Consider the following 18,123-nt stretch of genomic DNA (forward strand, 5'->3'; position numbering starts at 1 on the left):
TCGCAGAAAAACAGCCTCATGGCCAAGCTCATTAAAAGCAACGATAATGGGCCATTTAAATTCAAGGGCCATCTAGTTATCTTTCTAACTATATGCATAGTGCCTGCACTGGAATGGCAATTTAGAACAAAACAGCATTTGACGGTGGTCATGCTGTGAAAAGAAAAAACAAGGCAACTGCCAAAGACAGAAACTTCTAGACCTTGAGTGAAGGTTTCCATCCCTATATTCAACACCAAAGTGAAGAACATTCTATAGCTTTGTCTTGTTATAATAGTAGTCAGAGAATCAGTGTTTGTCATTGGTAATATTGTTATTTTTGTAACCCCTTACTTTTATTCTTGACACTTCAGTTTTATATCTTGTTTTTGGTAGTGCAAACAGTGAGGGGAGGGCAGCATAGGTCTAGTTTCTATTTTTTGTCAAGTCATGACTGTCAATAAAACCCAACTCTTTCGTCTTGCAGTGCCAGCCAGAATCGTCAACATCTCCCAAGATGTGTCAGTGAACGAGGGGGGCAACGTATACCTCTTCTGTCTGGCGGTGGGACGACCTGAACCGATTGTCACCTGGAAGGAGAACAAATGTAAGACGCCCATCCCTGTCTCCTGTCGTAGTACCCAGTCCTCTTGTCTCCTCTCCCAGTTGTCTGTCCCTTTACCAGTCCCTGTCTCCTGTCGTAGTACCCAGTCCTCATGTCTCCTCTCCCAGTTGTCTGTCCCTTTACCAGTCCCTGTCTCCCTGTCCCAGTTGTAGTACCCAGTCCTCTTGTCTCCTCTCCCAGTTGTCTGTCCCTTTACCAGTCCCTGTCTCCTGTCGTAGTACCCAGTCCTCATGTCTCCTCTCCCAGTTGTCTGTCCCTTTACCAGTCCCTGTCTCCTGTCGTAGTACCCAGTCCTCTTGTCTCCTCTCCCAGTTGTCTGTCCCTTTACCAGTCCCTGTCTCCTGTCGTAGTACCCGGTCCTCATGTCTCCTCTCCCAGTTGTCTGTCCCTTTACCAGTCCCTGTCTCCAGTTGTCGTAGTAGTCCCTGTCTCCTGTCCCAGTCCTCATGTCTCCTCTCCCAGTTGTCTGTCCCTTTACCAGTCCCTGTCTCCTGTCATAGTACCCGGTCCTCATGTCTCCTCTCCCAGTTGTCTGTCCTTTCCCAGTCTCTGTCTCCTGTCGTAGTACCCAGTCCTCATGTCTCCTCTCCCAGTTGTCTGTCCTTTCCCAGTCTCTGTCTCCTGTGTCCTCATGTCTCCTCTCCCAGTTGTCTGTCCTTTCCCAGTCTCCTCTTGTCCTCTTGTCTCCTCTCCCAGTTGTCTGTCCTTTCCCAGTCTCTGTCTCCTGTCGTAGTACCCAGTCCTCATGTCTCCTCTCCCAGTTGTCTGTCCCTTTACCAGTCCCTGTCTCCTGTCGTAGTACCCAGTCCTCATGTCTCCTCTCCCAGTAGTCTGTCCCTTTACCAGTCTCTGTCTCCTGTCTTGTCTCCTCTCCCAGTCCCTTTACCAGTCTCTGTCTCCTGTCAGTACCCAGTCCTCATGTCTCCTCTCCCAGTTGTCTGTCAGTCCCTGTCTCCTCCCAGTCCTCATGTCTCCTCTCCCAGTTGTCTGTCCCTTTACCAGTCCCTGTCTCCTGTCGTAGTACCCAGTCCTCCCATGTCTGTCCCTCAGTCCCAGTTACCCAGTCTGTCTCCTCCAGTTGTCTGTTTACCAGTCCCTGTCTCCTGTCGTAGTACCCAGTCCTCATGTCTCCTCTCCCAGTTGTCTGTCCCTTTACCAGTCCCTGTCTCCTGTCGTAGTACCCAGTCCTCATGTCTCCTCTCCCAGTTGTCTGTCCCTTTACCAGTCCCTGTCTCCTGTCATAGTACCCAGTCCTCATGTCTCCTCTCCCAGTTGTCTGTCCCTTTACCAGTTTCTGTCTCCTGTCGTAGTACCCAGTCCTCTTGTCTCCTCTCCCAGTTATCTGTCCCTTTACCAGTCCTTGTCTCCTGTCGTAGTACCCAGTCCTCTTGTCTCCTCTCCCAGTTGTCTGTCCCTTTACCAGTCCCTGTCTCCTGTCGTAGTACCCAGTCCTCTTGTCTCCTCTCCCAGTTGTCTGTAGTCCTGTCTCCTGTTACCAGTCCCTGTCTCCTTTACCAGTCCCTGTCTCCTGTCGTAGTACCCAGTCCTCTTGTCTCCTCTCCCAGTTGTCTGTCCCTTTACCAGTTTCTGTCTCCTGTCGTAGTACCAAGTCCTCTTGTCTCCTCTCCCAGTTGTCTGTCCCTTTACCAGTCCCTGTCTCCTGTCGTAGTACCCAGTCCTCTTGTCTCCTCTCCCAGTTGTCTGTCCCTTTACCAGTCCCTGTCTCCTGTCGTAGTACCCAGTCCTCTTGTCTCTCCCTCCCAGTAGTCTGTCCCAGTTGTCTTACCAGTCCCTGTCTCCTGTCGTAGTACCAAGTCCTCTTGTCTCCTCTCCCAGTTGTCTGTCCCTTTACCAGTCCCTGTCTCCTGTCGTAGTACCCAGTCCTCTTGTCTCCTCTCCCAGTAGTCTGTCCCTTTACCAGTCCCTGTCTCCTGTCGTAGTACCCAGTCCTCTTGTCTCCTCTCCCAGTAGTCTGTCCCTTTACCAGTCCCTGTCTCCTGTCTGTAGTACCCAGTCCTCATGTCTCTCCCAGTAGTCTGTCCCAGTAGTCTGTCCCTTTACCAGTCCCTGTCTCCTCTCCCAGTAGTCTGTCCCTTTACCCCAGTCCTCATGTCTCCTCTCCCAGTAGTCTGTCCCTTTACCAGTCCCTGTCTCCTGTCGTAGTACCCAGTCCTCTTGTCTCCTCTCCCAGTAGTCTGTCCCTTTACCAGTCCCTGTCTCCTGTCGTAGTACCCAGTCCTCATGTCTCCTCTCCCAGTTGTCTGTCCCTTTACCAGTCCCTGTCTCCTGTCGTAGTACCCAGTCCTCATGTCTCCTCTCCCAGTTGTCTGTCCCTTTACCAGTCCCTGTCTCCTGTCGTAGTACCCGGTCCTCATGTCTCCTCTCCCAGTAGTCTGTCCCTTTACCAGTCTCTGTCTCCTGTCCTCTGTTCGCTCTCGTAGTCTATACTAACTAGTCCCTGTTCCCAGTCCCTTGTTTCTGTCCTTGTTTCCTGTCATAGTCCCCAACCTTCTGTCCCAGTCCCTTTATTTGTCCCATGTCCACTGTCATCTGCCCTTGTTGCCATTTCCATCACACCCAGGCTGTGGCTGCTAGTTCCCTCTCATACACATCACACATAATTATCCACAAATAACGCGTGCCAGCCACAATCATCAGCATCTGTCACCATCCTCACTGTCGCCGCCTTTACCATGGCAACAATGCTAATAATGATGTTTGTCATTAGAACACTATTTATGTCTTCCATCATCATCCAAATAAATCACATTGGTTTTGAGGGTGGTCGTGATAAAACGTCTAACAAGCTAATTCATATCCATTTAGATTTGTTTGTGAAATGATTCCTGTCCTATTACCATGTCTGCCACCATCAATGGTAAGATTTTAAATGATTTATTTCATGCTGATGCATCTCATAGAATGTGTTGAGCATGTTGAGGTTACCCTGCTAGGCATTAGATAGGTTTAGCACGGTGTTACACTGTGTTATAGTGAACTACTGGGGGTGCAACAGCTTGGAAGATAACACACACACACACACACCCTTAAAGTACATTACAGCCACTTGCTGTGCTTGTCTGCAGACCTACAGCATTTCTTCCTTGTCAGCAGTATACTCCCCCACCCTCGTTCCCTCACACACACCCCTTCAGTGTGGATTGTGAGATAGGGCAGCATTGTTATTCTGTGGGAGTCACTGCAGCGAAGCCATGGGCTGCTGGGGGAGTGGTGGTGGGGAGGAGAGAGGGAGGGGAAAGAGAAGCCTAGAGAAACAGTGAGAAGCTGCGAGATATCTGTCCTTCTATTCAGACACTGCAGTGGGTGGGAGACAAAGTGGTAGTGGGGTGTCCCGCCTGGGTGGAGGGAGTCGGGACACACACTTTCAAGACAATCCACCATGCACCTGTCACTCTACTCAGACACTGCATTGGGGGATAGATCACAGTGGGACCCCTACGTAGGTGTAGAGACACACAACTTGAGGACAATCCTCTGCACCTGGTACATTGGGACCGTGGTGCCATCATTCCCATGGTCACCAGGGCCCTTATTCATTAGTGCATGCAACAGAAATAGTTTTGAAACGTTTTGCAACAGAAAACAACAGGTAGTCCCTTCCTGTGACAGTCTATTTTCTTCCAATGGATGCCTAATGAATACAACCCAGACGTGTACCACCGTGAGTCTGTGACATGTACACACAGCTCCGAGTACTGCTCCTGCCCACTTTATATCTCACTGATACCATCTCCATCTCCCATTCACACTCTTTCACAGACATCACCTGAACCCCCATTAAATCTGAGACATCAAGCTCTTATCATTGGACATCCCATCCATTAGACAAGACGCGCACACACACACACACACACACACACACACACACACACACACACACACACACACACACACACACACACACACACACACACACACATACAAACAGCACTCCACATTGATGCTCTCTGGCCCACCCACTCCATCGCATGAGACGCCATTCACTATGGTCTCAGTTAAACAAACAATGTCTGACAGATGCTCGACTACCGCTGATAGAGCTAGAAAGAACCAGACCACCTCTGCTACAGATACACTCCACTGCAATAGAACTCAAAGGCTCTGACTGAGTCTGACTGCTCAGTGCTCCTAAAGTGTCAACGTGCTATAGGGAAATGGACTACAGTTTCACTGCAGGGCAGATCTAAACTTTGACCTCTTTCCTTTCAACCATCGGTCTGGCTTCCTCTTTTCCCCTCAGGTCTAATCTAAGTGTTTGGTTGGTGGTGGAAGTCCAGGTCTGTGTCTGAAATGGCACCCCCACACATCTCCGTCAACGCTGGCTGAGCACCCAACTCCGCCCCCGGGGAAGAAGGGAAAGCAAAGAAAGGGAAAGAAGCCAGGGATACAAATCGCTGAGACACAACCAGGGCTGCAGAAGACTATCCTAGTATCTTATAGACGGCTTCTAGAAAGGAGAGAGAGAGAGAGAGAGAGAGAGAGAGAGAGAGAGAGAGAAAAAGAGAGAGAGAGAGAAATAAACAGAGAAAGAGAGAAACGGAGAGGCAAAAAAAAAGACAAAGAGAACGAGTGGTCAAAATCGAAATAAAGAGAAAGGCACGTCCATTATTGACAGCAACCCTGGAGCAATGCCTTGCTCAAGAGCAGATCGGCAGGTTTGTTTCACCTAGTCGGCTCGGGATTCAAACATGCAACCTTTCAGTTACTGTATGGCGGCATGTAGCCTAGCGGTTAGATCATTGGCCCAGTAACTAAAAGAGTGCTTGTTCGAATCCCCAAGCCAACTATGTGAAAAAATCGGTCAATCTGCCCTTGAGCAAGGCACTTAACCCTAATTGCTCCAGGGTCGCTGTCAATAATGGCTGATCCCTGGCCATGACCCCACTCTCAGGGGAGTGGGATAAGCAGAAAACACATTTCCATGTCATACTTGTACAGGTTACAAACTTGTACATGTGTGAAACAGGACAAATATAAGCACTCCCTATTTTATATGGTGCACTACTTTTAATCAGAGCCCTAGGGGAGTCCTCTTGGGTCCTGGTCAAATGAATGCATTAAAGAGTGAATAGGGAAACTGTTTAGGAGACCTTTTGCCTTTTGGTAGGTCGTCATTGTAAATAAGAATTTGTTCTTAACTGACTTGCCTAGTGAAATAAAGATCAAATTAAAAAAATGATCACAAATGATCACAAAAGCCCTAGGTCTTCCTCCAGTAGTGTCTGTTTAAGCGTCTGATGGAACTGCAGTGTTGTACAGGCCATTGTGAGAGCCATGAGAATTCACTGGAGGACTGATTCCCTGATATGACCTCCCCGTGGAGGAACGGTCAGAGACAAGTCAGAGGGAGGCAGGGAATGAAGGGGTGTGCTGTGTACTGACACATTACATCACACAGCTGCTGAGAATGAAAATAGCCACAAAAGTGCACATGAAATACCCCAACCGGACCTACCTTTCTCTTTATTTTGATTTCAACCACTCGTTCACTTTCTGTATCTTTTTGTATTTCTCTCTCTCTTTCTCTCTCTCCCTCCTTTCTAGAAGCCGTCTATAATATATTAGGCCAGTCTCTTTAAATATTTATTCTGCCGCCCTGGTTGTGTCTCAGCGATTTGGATCTCTGGCTTGTGTCCCTTCCCTTGCCTTCCCTTCTTCCCCGGGGGCAGAGTTGGGTGCTCAGCCAGCGTCATCGGGGATGTCACAGGGGAGCCAAATGTATTAGGCTAGTGTTATGAGTGAATAACATTGCTGTAAACCCCCAGCGCGTCTCGCCACCGCTGCCACTACTCGCTACAGGGTGGCGGGTGGCAGGCTGTATCGCCACTGCAGCAGCTGCAGATAATCATCTCCAGCTCAGTAGCCGCAGCTAATAATCCCCCAGTATAATCTTCAATTGGAACCTCCGCGCTAATCTCTGACAGGAATTATTGCTACAGTTTAGTGTGTCGTGCGTCAATTGTTACGCGGGTTTAGGCACATGTGTGTTTGTGGGGGGGCAGGGGGGGGGGTTTGCTCGACAACACTGGGTGTGTGTGTGGGTGTGTGCGTGCGTGTGTGCGTGTGTGCGTGCGTGCGTGTGTGTGTGTGTGTGTGTGTGTGTGTGTGTGTGTGTGTGTGTGTGTGTGTGTGGAGGCCAGTGGTCCACTGACTGGCTGGCTTTTTAAAATGTGTTATTCTGATAACTGAGCAGCAATTTAAGCTGTGGATTTCCTTGTTAGCAGACAGATGATGTATTATGTCGTGTTCCACAGCCTGACTTCTTTAATGGGCAAAATTAGAGAAAAGCTTAATGGTGTTGGAGCTTGGAGGCTGCCAGAAACATCTAGCTGTGTGGAGCATCCATTCCCTTACATGGATAAAGCCAATATATTCTAGCCAGCCGGTCTCTTTGACTCGGTAAAGCCTTTTTCCGTCACGTTGCCATAGGACAACGAGGGGTGCCGAAGTGAGCGACAGACTAATTCGCTTGTCAGTGTACTAGGGAGTTTTGTCAAACACCACGTAACAGCTCCATTTTGTTCTTACTGCATAGTGACTCACACACTGTTACCCCTGTCGAGTTTGGTGTGGCCAAACTCGTTTAAAAATAAATACCTATTTATTTATGTAGAGGCTTTGTGAAGGAGTGATGTAACATTGTTGTCAAGCCTCAGTCCCTAGCTTCAGTATCTGTTGCTCATGGACATACAGTAACATCCCAACACAGATCTAGGATCAGCTTCCACCTCCTCCAATCCACACCTGGCAAAACCCCCAAACGGACCATAAATCAGCATCTAGGGCAACATTATTCTACATCTGGGTCGTGTTCATTAGGCACCAAATGGAAGGAATATCATTTGATCTCTGAGAAATGAAGCTAATTGATTACACCCAAATTGGCCATTTTAATTTATAGTATTCATGTAATTTCCAATAAATATAGTACCTAACATTCAATTTGAACCATAATTATTTCTGACAATGAGTAAGACAGGAGGAATCCAATAGAATTATCAGCAGTCACCCACAGACCACAGACACCAATCCCACACCAACAAACAGTATACAGTATCACGTCTCTCTATCTCTGACACGTAGTATGGAGCTGCTGCTTGTGGTATTGCTTCTTCAACCTTTGTGATTCTGTTTATGGTTTCATTCCCCATTGAAGTCACTTGTATTCTTTACCATAAATGATTGTGAAGGTACCAAGTTTTTCCCACTTGATGCCACTATTCCTGCTGCTGCCATCACAACCTTTTCATCTCATCATGAGGAAAAGCTATTGGTTTTCTACCCAAAGTTGAAAATAAAATATTGTGATCCATTTGTGACCAACCGGTTCGATTCGGTCTTAAATAGCAACATTTGAAATGGTGTTCTTTACATAGGAAATGGTATATCATACACTACAGTTGAGGAACAATGGGAAAGTAATACTGCTTTGAAAGTTGATCAACTTGTAACCCCACTTCTGAGAAAATAGCCCTGGAATGTTTTTGTACACGTACTGGAGAGTTCTTCTTTGTCTACACCCATTCAGCATCATTCACACCCTCTTAAGCCTTAGCCCCGCCCATCTCTTTAAGGATTCACATACATGACAGCATGACTGGTGTATATTAACACCAATAAACCCATCAGTTTAAAAATTAATCTACAAACCAGGCAATTTATAGCAACTTTCTTAACAATATTTTGGTTTGTTTCTAGCTTGTTAGCTAGCGAGCTAACGTTAATAAGTTACAGGAAAATAAACTCACAACACAATCATCATTTACAAGTTAACGGCCAGCTAATTACAGAAAATAGCTTATGGTTGCGAGTGTGACAAAATAAAAGCAGGGCATTCTACTAGAGAATTTTAGAACTTGGTCATGTCTCGTTGGCCCAACGTTATATCCTAATTTGACTTTAATGCAGGTAATGTTGTCCTTCACGTTACCGTCGCTGGAAAACCCACACTATATCAAATCAAAGTTTATTTGTCACAGGCACAGAATACAGAATGTGTAAACGGTACAGTGATATGGTACCTTGCATAGTGGAGTATTTTGTTTAGACCTGCAGCTAGCTAACTAGCTAAACAATTAACCATAATCCCAACTCATAATGTTACTATGCTACATCAACCTGCAGGTAGCTAACCAACTAGATTCAATGTTAGCTAGCTAGCTAACATTAGGCTATAACTAGCAATGCAAATGGCTCTGAGATACAAATAATATTACTACACAGATCATACACGTAATGTTAGCTAGTCGATGGACACAGCAACTCACTCCAGGGTTTTTCGTTATTTTTTAAACTATTTTCTACATTGTAGAATAATACTGAAGACATCAAAACTATGAAAAAACACATATGGAATCATGTAGTAAGCAAAAAAGTGTTAAACAAATCCAAATCTATTTTATATTTGAGATTCTTCAAAGTAGCCACGATCTGCCTTGATGACAGCTTTGCACATTCTCTCAACCAGCTTCATGAGGTAGTCACCTGAATGCATTTCAATTAACAGGTGTGCCTTGTTAAAAGGTAATTTGTGGAATTTATTTCCTTCTTAATGCGTTTGAGCCAGTTGTGTTGTGACAAGGTAGTGGTGGTACACAGAAAATAGCCCTATTTGGTAAAAGACCAAGTCCATATTATGGCAAGAACAGCTCAAATGTGCAAAGAGAAAGGACAGTCCATCATTACTTTAGGACATGAAGGTCAGTCAATCCGGAAATATCTTTGGTCTGATGAGTTCAAATTTGAGATTTTTGGTTCCAACCGCTATGTCTTTGTGAGACACAGAGTAGGTGAACGGATGATCTCTGCATTTGTGGTTCACACCATGAAGCATGGAGGAGGAGGTGTGGGGTTGCTTTGTTGGTGACACAGTCAGTGATTTATTTAGAATTCAAGGCACACTTAACCAGCATGGCTACAACAGCATTCGGCAGCGATACGCCATCCCATCTCGTTTGCGCTTAGTGGGACTACCATTTGTTTTTCAACAGGACAATGACACAACACACCTCCAGGCTGTGTAAGGGCTATTTGACCAATAAGGAGAGTGATAGAGTGCTGCATCAGATGACCTGGCCTCCACAATCACCCAACCTCAACCCAATTGAGATGGTTTGGGATGAGTTGGACAGCAGAGTGATGGAAAAGCAGCCAACAAGTGCTCAGCATATGTGGAAACTCCTTCAAGACTGTTGGAAAAGCATTCCAAGTGAAGCTGGTTGAGAGAATGCCAAGAGTTTGCAAAGCTGTCATCAAGGCAAAGGGTGGCAACTTTGAAGAATTTGTTTAACACTTTGTTGGTTACTACATGATTCCATATGCGTTATTTCATAGTGTTGATGTATTCATTATTATTTTACGATGTAGAAAATAGTAAAAATAAAGAAAAACTGAATTCCACACTGACTTTACGGAATTCAGAAGTACAATTTCATAATTTGGTCAGATATGCTTGTATGTGTACTGTTATTGTTTGTTGCTAGCACATCAGTCATACCTAAGTTTGCATATCTTGCCAATGACAAGTCTTTCAAGTAGTTGGCAAAATCGGTGTGTTTTGTGATGAATGAGACATCTGATTCAATCAATGATGGAGCTGAGTTTGCCTTTTTTCTGTAGACTGTAGACAGGGGTTTCATACAACAGGCTTGTGTTCTCTTTTCGACTTCCTTCGCATATTTGCAATCAGAGCGTCTGCTAAATGACTTAAATGTAATGTAACTCTAGAATCTCCTTAGCTATCATACTCTGCTTCCACCGGGCATTCCACTGATTTCAAAACTCTGTCCTGCAGAAAGTGGAGTGCAATACTATTGCAGTTATTTGTGATATATTTTTTAAAAGCTGCGTTAGAATGTATGACCTACACATACTGAGCAGCCATTTGTTATAGACAGAAGCGTGCTACATGTCAGACCAATCTGAACTCATCTCTTGGCATGTCCAGCCCATCCATTATCTCAGCCAATCATGGCTAGCGGGAAGGTTCCTGACTTTTTCCATGGCTAAATCAACTAGTCTCGTAATTTAACAATTGTATTCGTATTTACAGATGGCGTACAAGTTTGTTATTACTGCACATGAAAGGTCAGATGTTTCAGAATGCACTTCTACCCCAAAAATGTATGTTTATATGCAAATAACTCTCCTGTGAAGTAGTGACGTGTGACATATGCCTAGTTTCCTGAAACGAGTCACATTTAATAAACACAAGAGATCAGAAAAATGTATAAAAGGGTGTGGTGGCAGTATTAGCAACAGTGGCATCTAGTGGGAAAAACCTGGTATTTTCACACTAATTTATTTAATTGACCTTGAAGAAATGCACATCTCAGCCTGTGATAACCTCTGGCTTCTATCCTTTGACCCTGTCCTTTGTCCAATCAGATGGTCTAATGAGTGAGGGGGAGTTCCTGGACATAACAGAGATCAAGCGGCATCAGGCGGAGGAGTTTGAGTGCATCACCAACAATGGAGTGACGCAGCCCGACATACGCAAAGTCAAGGTCACTGTCAACTGTGAGTGTCCCTACAAACCAAAAACACATGCATGCACTCACATACACAGACACACAGAAACAGTCACAGAAACAGACACCCCACACATAGTATACCTCCCATAAGATAATACTATACTGAACAAAAATATAAAATCAGCATGCAACAATTTAAAGTATTTTACTGAGTTACAGTTCAGATGAGGAAATCAGTCAATGGAAATAACTTCATTAGGCCCTAATCTATGGATTTCACATGACTGGTTACAGATACCGTAAAAAACAAATGGGCCTCAGGATCTCTTCGCGGTATTTTTGTGCATTCAAATTGACAATCGATAAAATGCAATTGTATTCGTTGTCCGTAGATTATGCCTGCACATACCATAACCCCACTGCATCCATGGGGCACTCTGTTCGCGATGTTGACATCAGCAAACCACTCGCCTAATCGACGCCATACACATGGTCTGTGGTTGGGAGGCCAGTTGGACATACTACCAAAATCTCTATAACGACTTATGGTAGAGAAATGAACAATCGATGATTTGTCAACAACTCTGGTGGACATTCCTGCAATCAGAGTGCCAACTTCACGCTCGCTCAAAACTTGAGATATCTGTGGCATTGTGTTGTATGCCAAAACTGCACATTTTAGTGGCCTTTTATTGTCCCCAGCACAAGGTGCACATATGTAATGATCGTGCTGTTTAATCAGCTTCTTGATATGCCACACCTGTCAGTGGATGGATTATTTTGGCAAAGGAGATATGCTCAATAACAGGGATGTAAACAAATTTGTGCACAAAATTTGAGAGAAATAAGCTTTTTGTGCATATGGAACATTTCTGTGATCTTTAATTGGAGCTCAAGAAACATGGGACCATCACTTTACATGTTGCATTTATATTTTTATTCAATGTATGTAAAATATCACTGAATATGTAAGATTCAGTTATGTATCAATATGTATGAATGCAATATCTCAAAAGTTTTAGAACACCTACTCATTTTTACTATGTTTTACATTGTAGAATAATGGTGAAGACATCAAAACTATGAAAGAACACATATGGAATCATGTAGTAACCAAAAAGTGTTAAACAAATCGAAATATATTTTATATTTGAGATTCTTCAAATAGCCACCCTTTGCCTTGATGACACTCTTGGCATTCTCTCAACCAGCTTCACCTGGAATGCTTTTTCAACAGTACTGAAGGAGTTCCCACATATGCTGAGCACTTGTTGGCAACTGTTTCTTCACTCTGTGGTCCGACTCATCCCAAACCATCTCAATTTGTTTGAGGTCGGGGGATAGTGGAAGCCAGGTCATCTGATGCAGCACTCCCATCACTTCACTAAGCCCAAACCAGAGGCAGAATGCTGTTGTAGCCACCAGTGTCACCATGTTTCACAATAAATTTGGACAAAATTTCCACCGGTCTAAATTGCTCATGTTTCTTGCAAGTCTCTTCTAATTATTTTTCACTTTAGTAGTGGCCTGTTGTAGCCCACCCAGGAAGTTAGGACCAAATGTCCATTGCTCATGCAATTGGCCCAAGCAAGTCTCTTCTAATTATTGGTGTCCTTTAAGGCCTGATTGCATTAGCGTCATGAATAGCCTGATTGCATTAGCCGAGCCCATGCAACTTTTCAGGGAAGTTAGGAACCAATATACACAGGCAGTTAGGAAAGCAAGGGCTAGCTTTTTGAAACAGACATTTTGCATCCTGTAGCACAAACTCCAAAAGTTCATGGAGACTAAGAGCACCTCCTCCCAGCTCCCCACTGCACTGAGGCTGTCATCACCAATAAATTGAGAATTTCAATAAGCATTTTTCTACGGCTGGCCATGCTTTCCACCTGGCTACCCCTACCCCGGTCATCAGTTCTGTACCCCCCACAGCAACTTTCCCAAGCCTCCTCCATTTCTCCTTCACCCAAATCCAGATAGCTGGCATTCTGAGAGAGCTGCAAAATCTAGACCCCTACAAATCAGCCGGGCTAGACAATCTGGACCCTCTCTTTCTAAAATGATCCGCCAAAATTGTTGCAACCCGTGTCTGAGATCCCAATGATTGGAAAGCTGCCGCGGTCTTCCCCCTCTTCAAAGGGGGAGACACTCTAGACCCAAACTGCTACAGACCTATATCTATCCTACCCTGCCTTTGTAAGGTCTTCGGGAGCCAGGTTAACAAACAAATCACCGACCATTTCGAATCCCACCGTACCTTCCCCGCTATTCAATCTGGTTTTCCGAGCTGGCCATGGGTGCATCTCAGCCACGCTCAAGGTCCTAAACGATATCCAAACCGTCATTGGTAAGAGACAATACTGTGCAGCTGTATTCATCGACCTGGCCAAGGCTTTCGACTGTCAGTCACCACATTCTTATCGGCAGACTCAACAGCCTTGGTTTCTGAAATGACTGCCTCGCCTGCTTCACAAACTACTTATCAGACAGAGTTCAGTGTGTCAAATCAGAGGGCCTGTTGTCTGGACCTCTGGCAGTCTCTATGGGGGTGCCACAGTGTTCAATCCTCAGGCCGACTCTTTTCTAGGTATACATCAATGATGTCGCTCTTGCTGCGGGTGATTCTCTGATCCACCTCTATGCAGACGACACCATTCTGTATACATCTGGCCCTTCTTTGGACACTGTGTTAACTAACCTCCAGATGAGCTTCAATGCCATACAACTCTCCTTCCGTGACGTCCATCTGCTCATATATGCAAGTAAAACTAAATGCATGCTCTTCAACCGATCGCTGCCCACACCCACCCGCCCGTCCAGCATCACTACTCTGGACGGTTCTGGCTTAGAATATGTGGACAACTACAAATACCTAGGTGTCTGGTTAGACTGTAAACTCTCATTCCAGACTCACAGACTCAGAGTCACACCTCCAATCCAAAATTAAATCTCAAATTGGCTTCCTATTTCAAAACAAAGCATTCTTCACTCATGCTGCCAAAAATACCCTTGTAAAACTGACTATCCTACCGATCCTTGACTTCGGCAATATAAAAACAAAATAGCCTCCAACACTCTTCTCAGCAAATTGGATGCAGTCTATCACAGTGCCATCCGTTTTGTCACCAAAGCCCCATATACTACCCACCACTGCGACCTGTATGCTCTTGTTGACTGGCCCTCGCTTAATATTCATCACCAAACCCACTGGCTCCAGGTCATCTATAAGTCTTTGCTAGGTAAAGCCCCGCCTTATCTCAGCTCACTGGTCACCATAGCAGCACCCACCCGTAGCACGCGCTCCAGCAGGTATATTTCACTGGTCACCCTCAAAGCCAATTCCTCCTTTGGCTGCCTTTCCTTCCAGTTCTCTGCTGCCAATGACTGCAACGAACTGCAAAAATCACTGAAGCTGGAGACGCATATCTCCCTCACTAACTTTAAGCACCAGCTGTCAGAGCAGCTCACAGATCACCGCACCTGTACACAGCCCATCTGTAAATAGCCCATCCAACTACCTCATCCCCATACTGTTATTTATTTATTTTTGTTCCTTTGCACCCGATTAGCTGTACTTGCACACTCATCTTCTGCACATCTTTCACTCCGGTGTTTAATATCTATATTGTAATTATTTTGCCCCTATGCCTATTTATTGCCTTACCTCCCTTATCATACCTCATTTGCACACACTGTATATTGACTTTTTCTATTGTATTATTGACTGTATGTTTGTTTATTCCATGTGTAACTCTGTATTGTTGTTTGTGTCGCACTTCTTTGCTTTATCTTGGCCAGGCTGCAGTTCTAAATGAGAACTTGTTCTCAACTAGCCTACCTGGTTAAATAAAGGTGAAATTAAAAATAAATTAAAAACACAGTCTCCTCTAAACGTTTGATGTTGAGATGTGTCTGTTACTTGAATTTTGTGAAGCATTTATTTGGGTTGCAATTTCTGAGGCTGGTAACTCTAATAAGCATATCCTCTGCAGCAAAGGTAACTCTGGGCCTTCCATTCTTGTGGCGGTCCTCATGAGAGCCAGTTTCATCATAGCGCTTGATGGTTTTTGCTACTGTATTTGAAACTTTCAAAGTTCTTGACATTTTTTGTATTGGCTGATCGTCATGTCTTAAATGAATGATAGACTGTCATTTCTCTTTGCTTATTTGAGCTGTTCTTGCCATAATATGGACTTGGTCTTTTACCAAATAAGGATATCTTCTTTATCCCCCCCCCTACCTTGTCACAACACAACTGATTGGCTCAAACGCATTAAGAAGTAAATCAATTCTACAAATTCACTTTAATAAGGCACACCTGACTGCCTCATGAAGCTGGTTGAGAGAATACCAAGAGTGTGCAAAGCTGTCATCAAGGCAAATGGTGGCTACTTTGAAGAGTCTGAAATATCAAATATATATGGTTACATGATTCCATATGTGTTATTTCATAGTTTTGATGTCTTCACTGTTATTCTACAATGTAGAAAATATTTAAAAAATAAGAAAAACCCTTGAATGAGTAGGTGTTCTAAAACCTTTGGTCGGTAGTGTATGTCTTAAGAAATTTATATGGCGTGTATTTATCAACCTCAACCTTTCTCGACCTTGAAGGTAACTGAGCCTTTCTTTGTCTGAGCTTAACTTTTAATCACTATCGTTGTGTACATATGTTAAAGATTTCTCTCACTTCTCCCTCCTTCTCCCTTGTTCAGACCCTCCCATGATCACAGACGTGAAGAACCTGCCAGCCCAGCTGGGAAAGACGGCCATTTTGCGCTGTGAGGCCATGGCAGTACCCACGGCCTCCTTTGAGTGGTACAGAGATGACCGCAGGTAAGAAAAATACCTCCTCCTTCTCCTTTTCCTTCACTTTTTCTCTAATAGGACAGTTTTGCTAGCACAGGCTGGAATATGTTCCAGGATTCATCCAATGGCATTGAGGAGTATACCACCTCAGTCACCGGCTTCATAAATAAGTGCATGGACGATGTCGACCCCACAGTGACCATACGTACATATCCCAACCAAAATGAATAGATTACAGGCAACATCCGCACTGAGCTAAAGGCTAGAGCTGCTGGATGCTTATAAGAAATCCCGCTATGCCCTCAGACAAACCATGAAACAGGCAAAGCTTCAATACAGGACAAAGATTTAATCCTACTACACCGGCTCTGATGCTCGTCGGATGTGGTGCGAGCCTACCAGACGGGCCTTCTATGCTCACATCGAGGCAAGCAACAGTGAAGCATGCATTAGAGCACCAGCCGTTCAGGACGACTGTGTGATCACGCTCTCCGTAACCGATGTGAGCATGAACTTTATACTGGTCAACATGTAGGTTGCATCACCGCCTGGTATAAAAACTGCTGGGGCCAAACTTCCTGCCATCCAGGACCTATATACTAGGCGGTGTCGGAGGAAGCCCCGAAAAATTAACAAAGACTCCAGTCATCCAAGTCATGGACATTTCTCTTTGCTACCGCACGATAAGCAGTAACGCAGCACCAAGTCTAGGTCCAAAAGGCTCCTTAACAGCTTCTACCCCCAAGCCATAAGTCTGCCAAACAACTAATCAAATAGCTACCCGTACTATTTGCTTTGCCGCCCCCCCCCACCCACTGCTGCTACTCGCTGTTTATTATCTATGCATAGTCACTTTACACCTACCCTAATGTACAAATTGCCTAGCAAAATATTTTCTTAAAACTGCATTGTTGGTTAAGGGCTTGTAAGTAAGCATTTCATGGTAAGGCCTGTTGTATTTGGCGCATGTGATAAATAACATTTGATTTGATTTGATTTAATAGGTTAGGTCGATTTTTTTCACATCCAATGGGTCACACCAGGAAGTATTGCAGGTTTAAGTTCTGTTAGATTTGTATTGGAATTGTCAGGTAAGGTAGTGACAGAGTGGAGGGGGAATGTGTTTTTCTGAGATCTCTGGGGAGAATATAATAACCATTTCCCGCTAAGAGGTGTGATTTAATGTTCTCTCTCTGTCTCTCTCAATGGCAAAGGATTGGATTGTAATGAGTAATATGGTAAAAACTCAGCTCTGTATTGGTAACACTTATCCAATCCTTTCAAATATAATCAAAATACCATGGGAGAGAGAGAGAGAAAAAGAGAGAGAGAGAGAGAGAGAGAGAGAGCGAGAGAGCGAGAGAGAGAGAGAAAAAGAGAGAGAGAGAGAGAGAGAGAGAGAGAACGCACTCTATTAGGGCACACCAGAGAGTATTGTAGATTTAATTGCTGTTAGAGTTTGACTATTAGAATTGTCAGGTGAGGTAGTGACAGAGAAGAGGGGGCTTGTAAGTAAGCATTTCACGGTAAGGTCTACACTTGTTGTATTTGGCGCATGTGACAAATAACATTTGATTTGATAGTTTAGGTAGATTCTTTCCAGTATTGCTAACACATTCTTTCAGATATAAAGTTATTTCTCTCTCTCCCTCTCTCCGTCTGTCGCCCCCACTCCCCCACTCTACCCCTCTTTCTCTATCTACCTCCCCCCTCTCTCTCTGCCTCGCCCTCTCTCTCTATCTCGCCCAACTCGCTCCCTCTCTCCCTTCTCTCTCTCTCTGTATCAGGCCGGTAGAGAACGACAATACTCTGAGGATCAAGAACGAGAAGACGCGCTCACTGCTGCTCTTCACCAACGTGACGGACAAACACTTTGGCAACTACACCTGTTTTGCCTCCAACAGGCTGGGAGCCTCCAACGCCAGCATGCTGCTCTTCCGTGAGTCACTTAAAGCATTCACACAAACACACACACATACTTAAGCATACATACGTACACACAGCTAGCCACATGCAAACACACACTCATGCATGCATACCACAGGAGGTTGGTGGCACCCGAATTGGGGAGGACGGGCTTGTGGTAATAACTGGAGAAGACTGAGTGGAATGGGTTCAAATACATCAAACTCAGCAGCCCCTCAGCAGCCTCCTGTGATGCATACACACACAGACATCCATACATGTGTCTAAGCTCATTCTACTTCACTCAATCAC

The 18,123-nt window shown here is 44.7% G+C and overlaps 2 protein-coding genes across 3 annotated transcripts in view; one reads left to right on the forward strand and one right to left on the reverse strand.

Moving 5' to 3' along the window:
* LOC115141188 (igLON family member 5) overlaps nucleotides 1-18,123 on the forward strand; it is a 169,294-nt gene that overhangs the window by 141,724 nt on the left and 9,447 nt on the right. For both annotated transcript variants that reach the window (XM_029679911.2, XM_029679910.2), the window contains exons 4-7: nucleotides 467-586; nucleotides 11,012-11,143; nucleotides 15,813-15,933; nucleotides 17,694-17,845. In XM_029679911.2, the coding sequence (XP_029535771.2) occupies nucleotides 467-586; nucleotides 11,012-11,143; nucleotides 15,813-15,933; nucleotides 17,694-17,845 (525 nt within the window). The remainder of the gene's footprint in view (nucleotides 1-466; nucleotides 587-11,011; nucleotides 11,144-15,812; nucleotides 15,934-17,693; nucleotides 17,846-18,123) is intronic.
* LOC115141189 (free fatty acid receptor 2-like) overlaps nucleotides 1-18,123 on the reverse strand; it is an 87,128-nt gene that overhangs the window by 48,181 nt on the left and 20,824 nt on the right. The gene's annotated exons all lie outside the window — the stretch shown is intronic.

This window comes from Oncorhynchus nerka, linkage group LG14, assembly GCF_034236695.1.
Source record: "Oncorhynchus nerka isolate Pitt River linkage group LG14, Oner_Uvic_2.0, whole genome shotgun sequence".
Taxonomy (NCBI): domain Eukaryota; kingdom Metazoa; phylum Chordata; class Actinopteri; order Salmoniformes; family Salmonidae; genus Oncorhynchus; species Oncorhynchus nerka.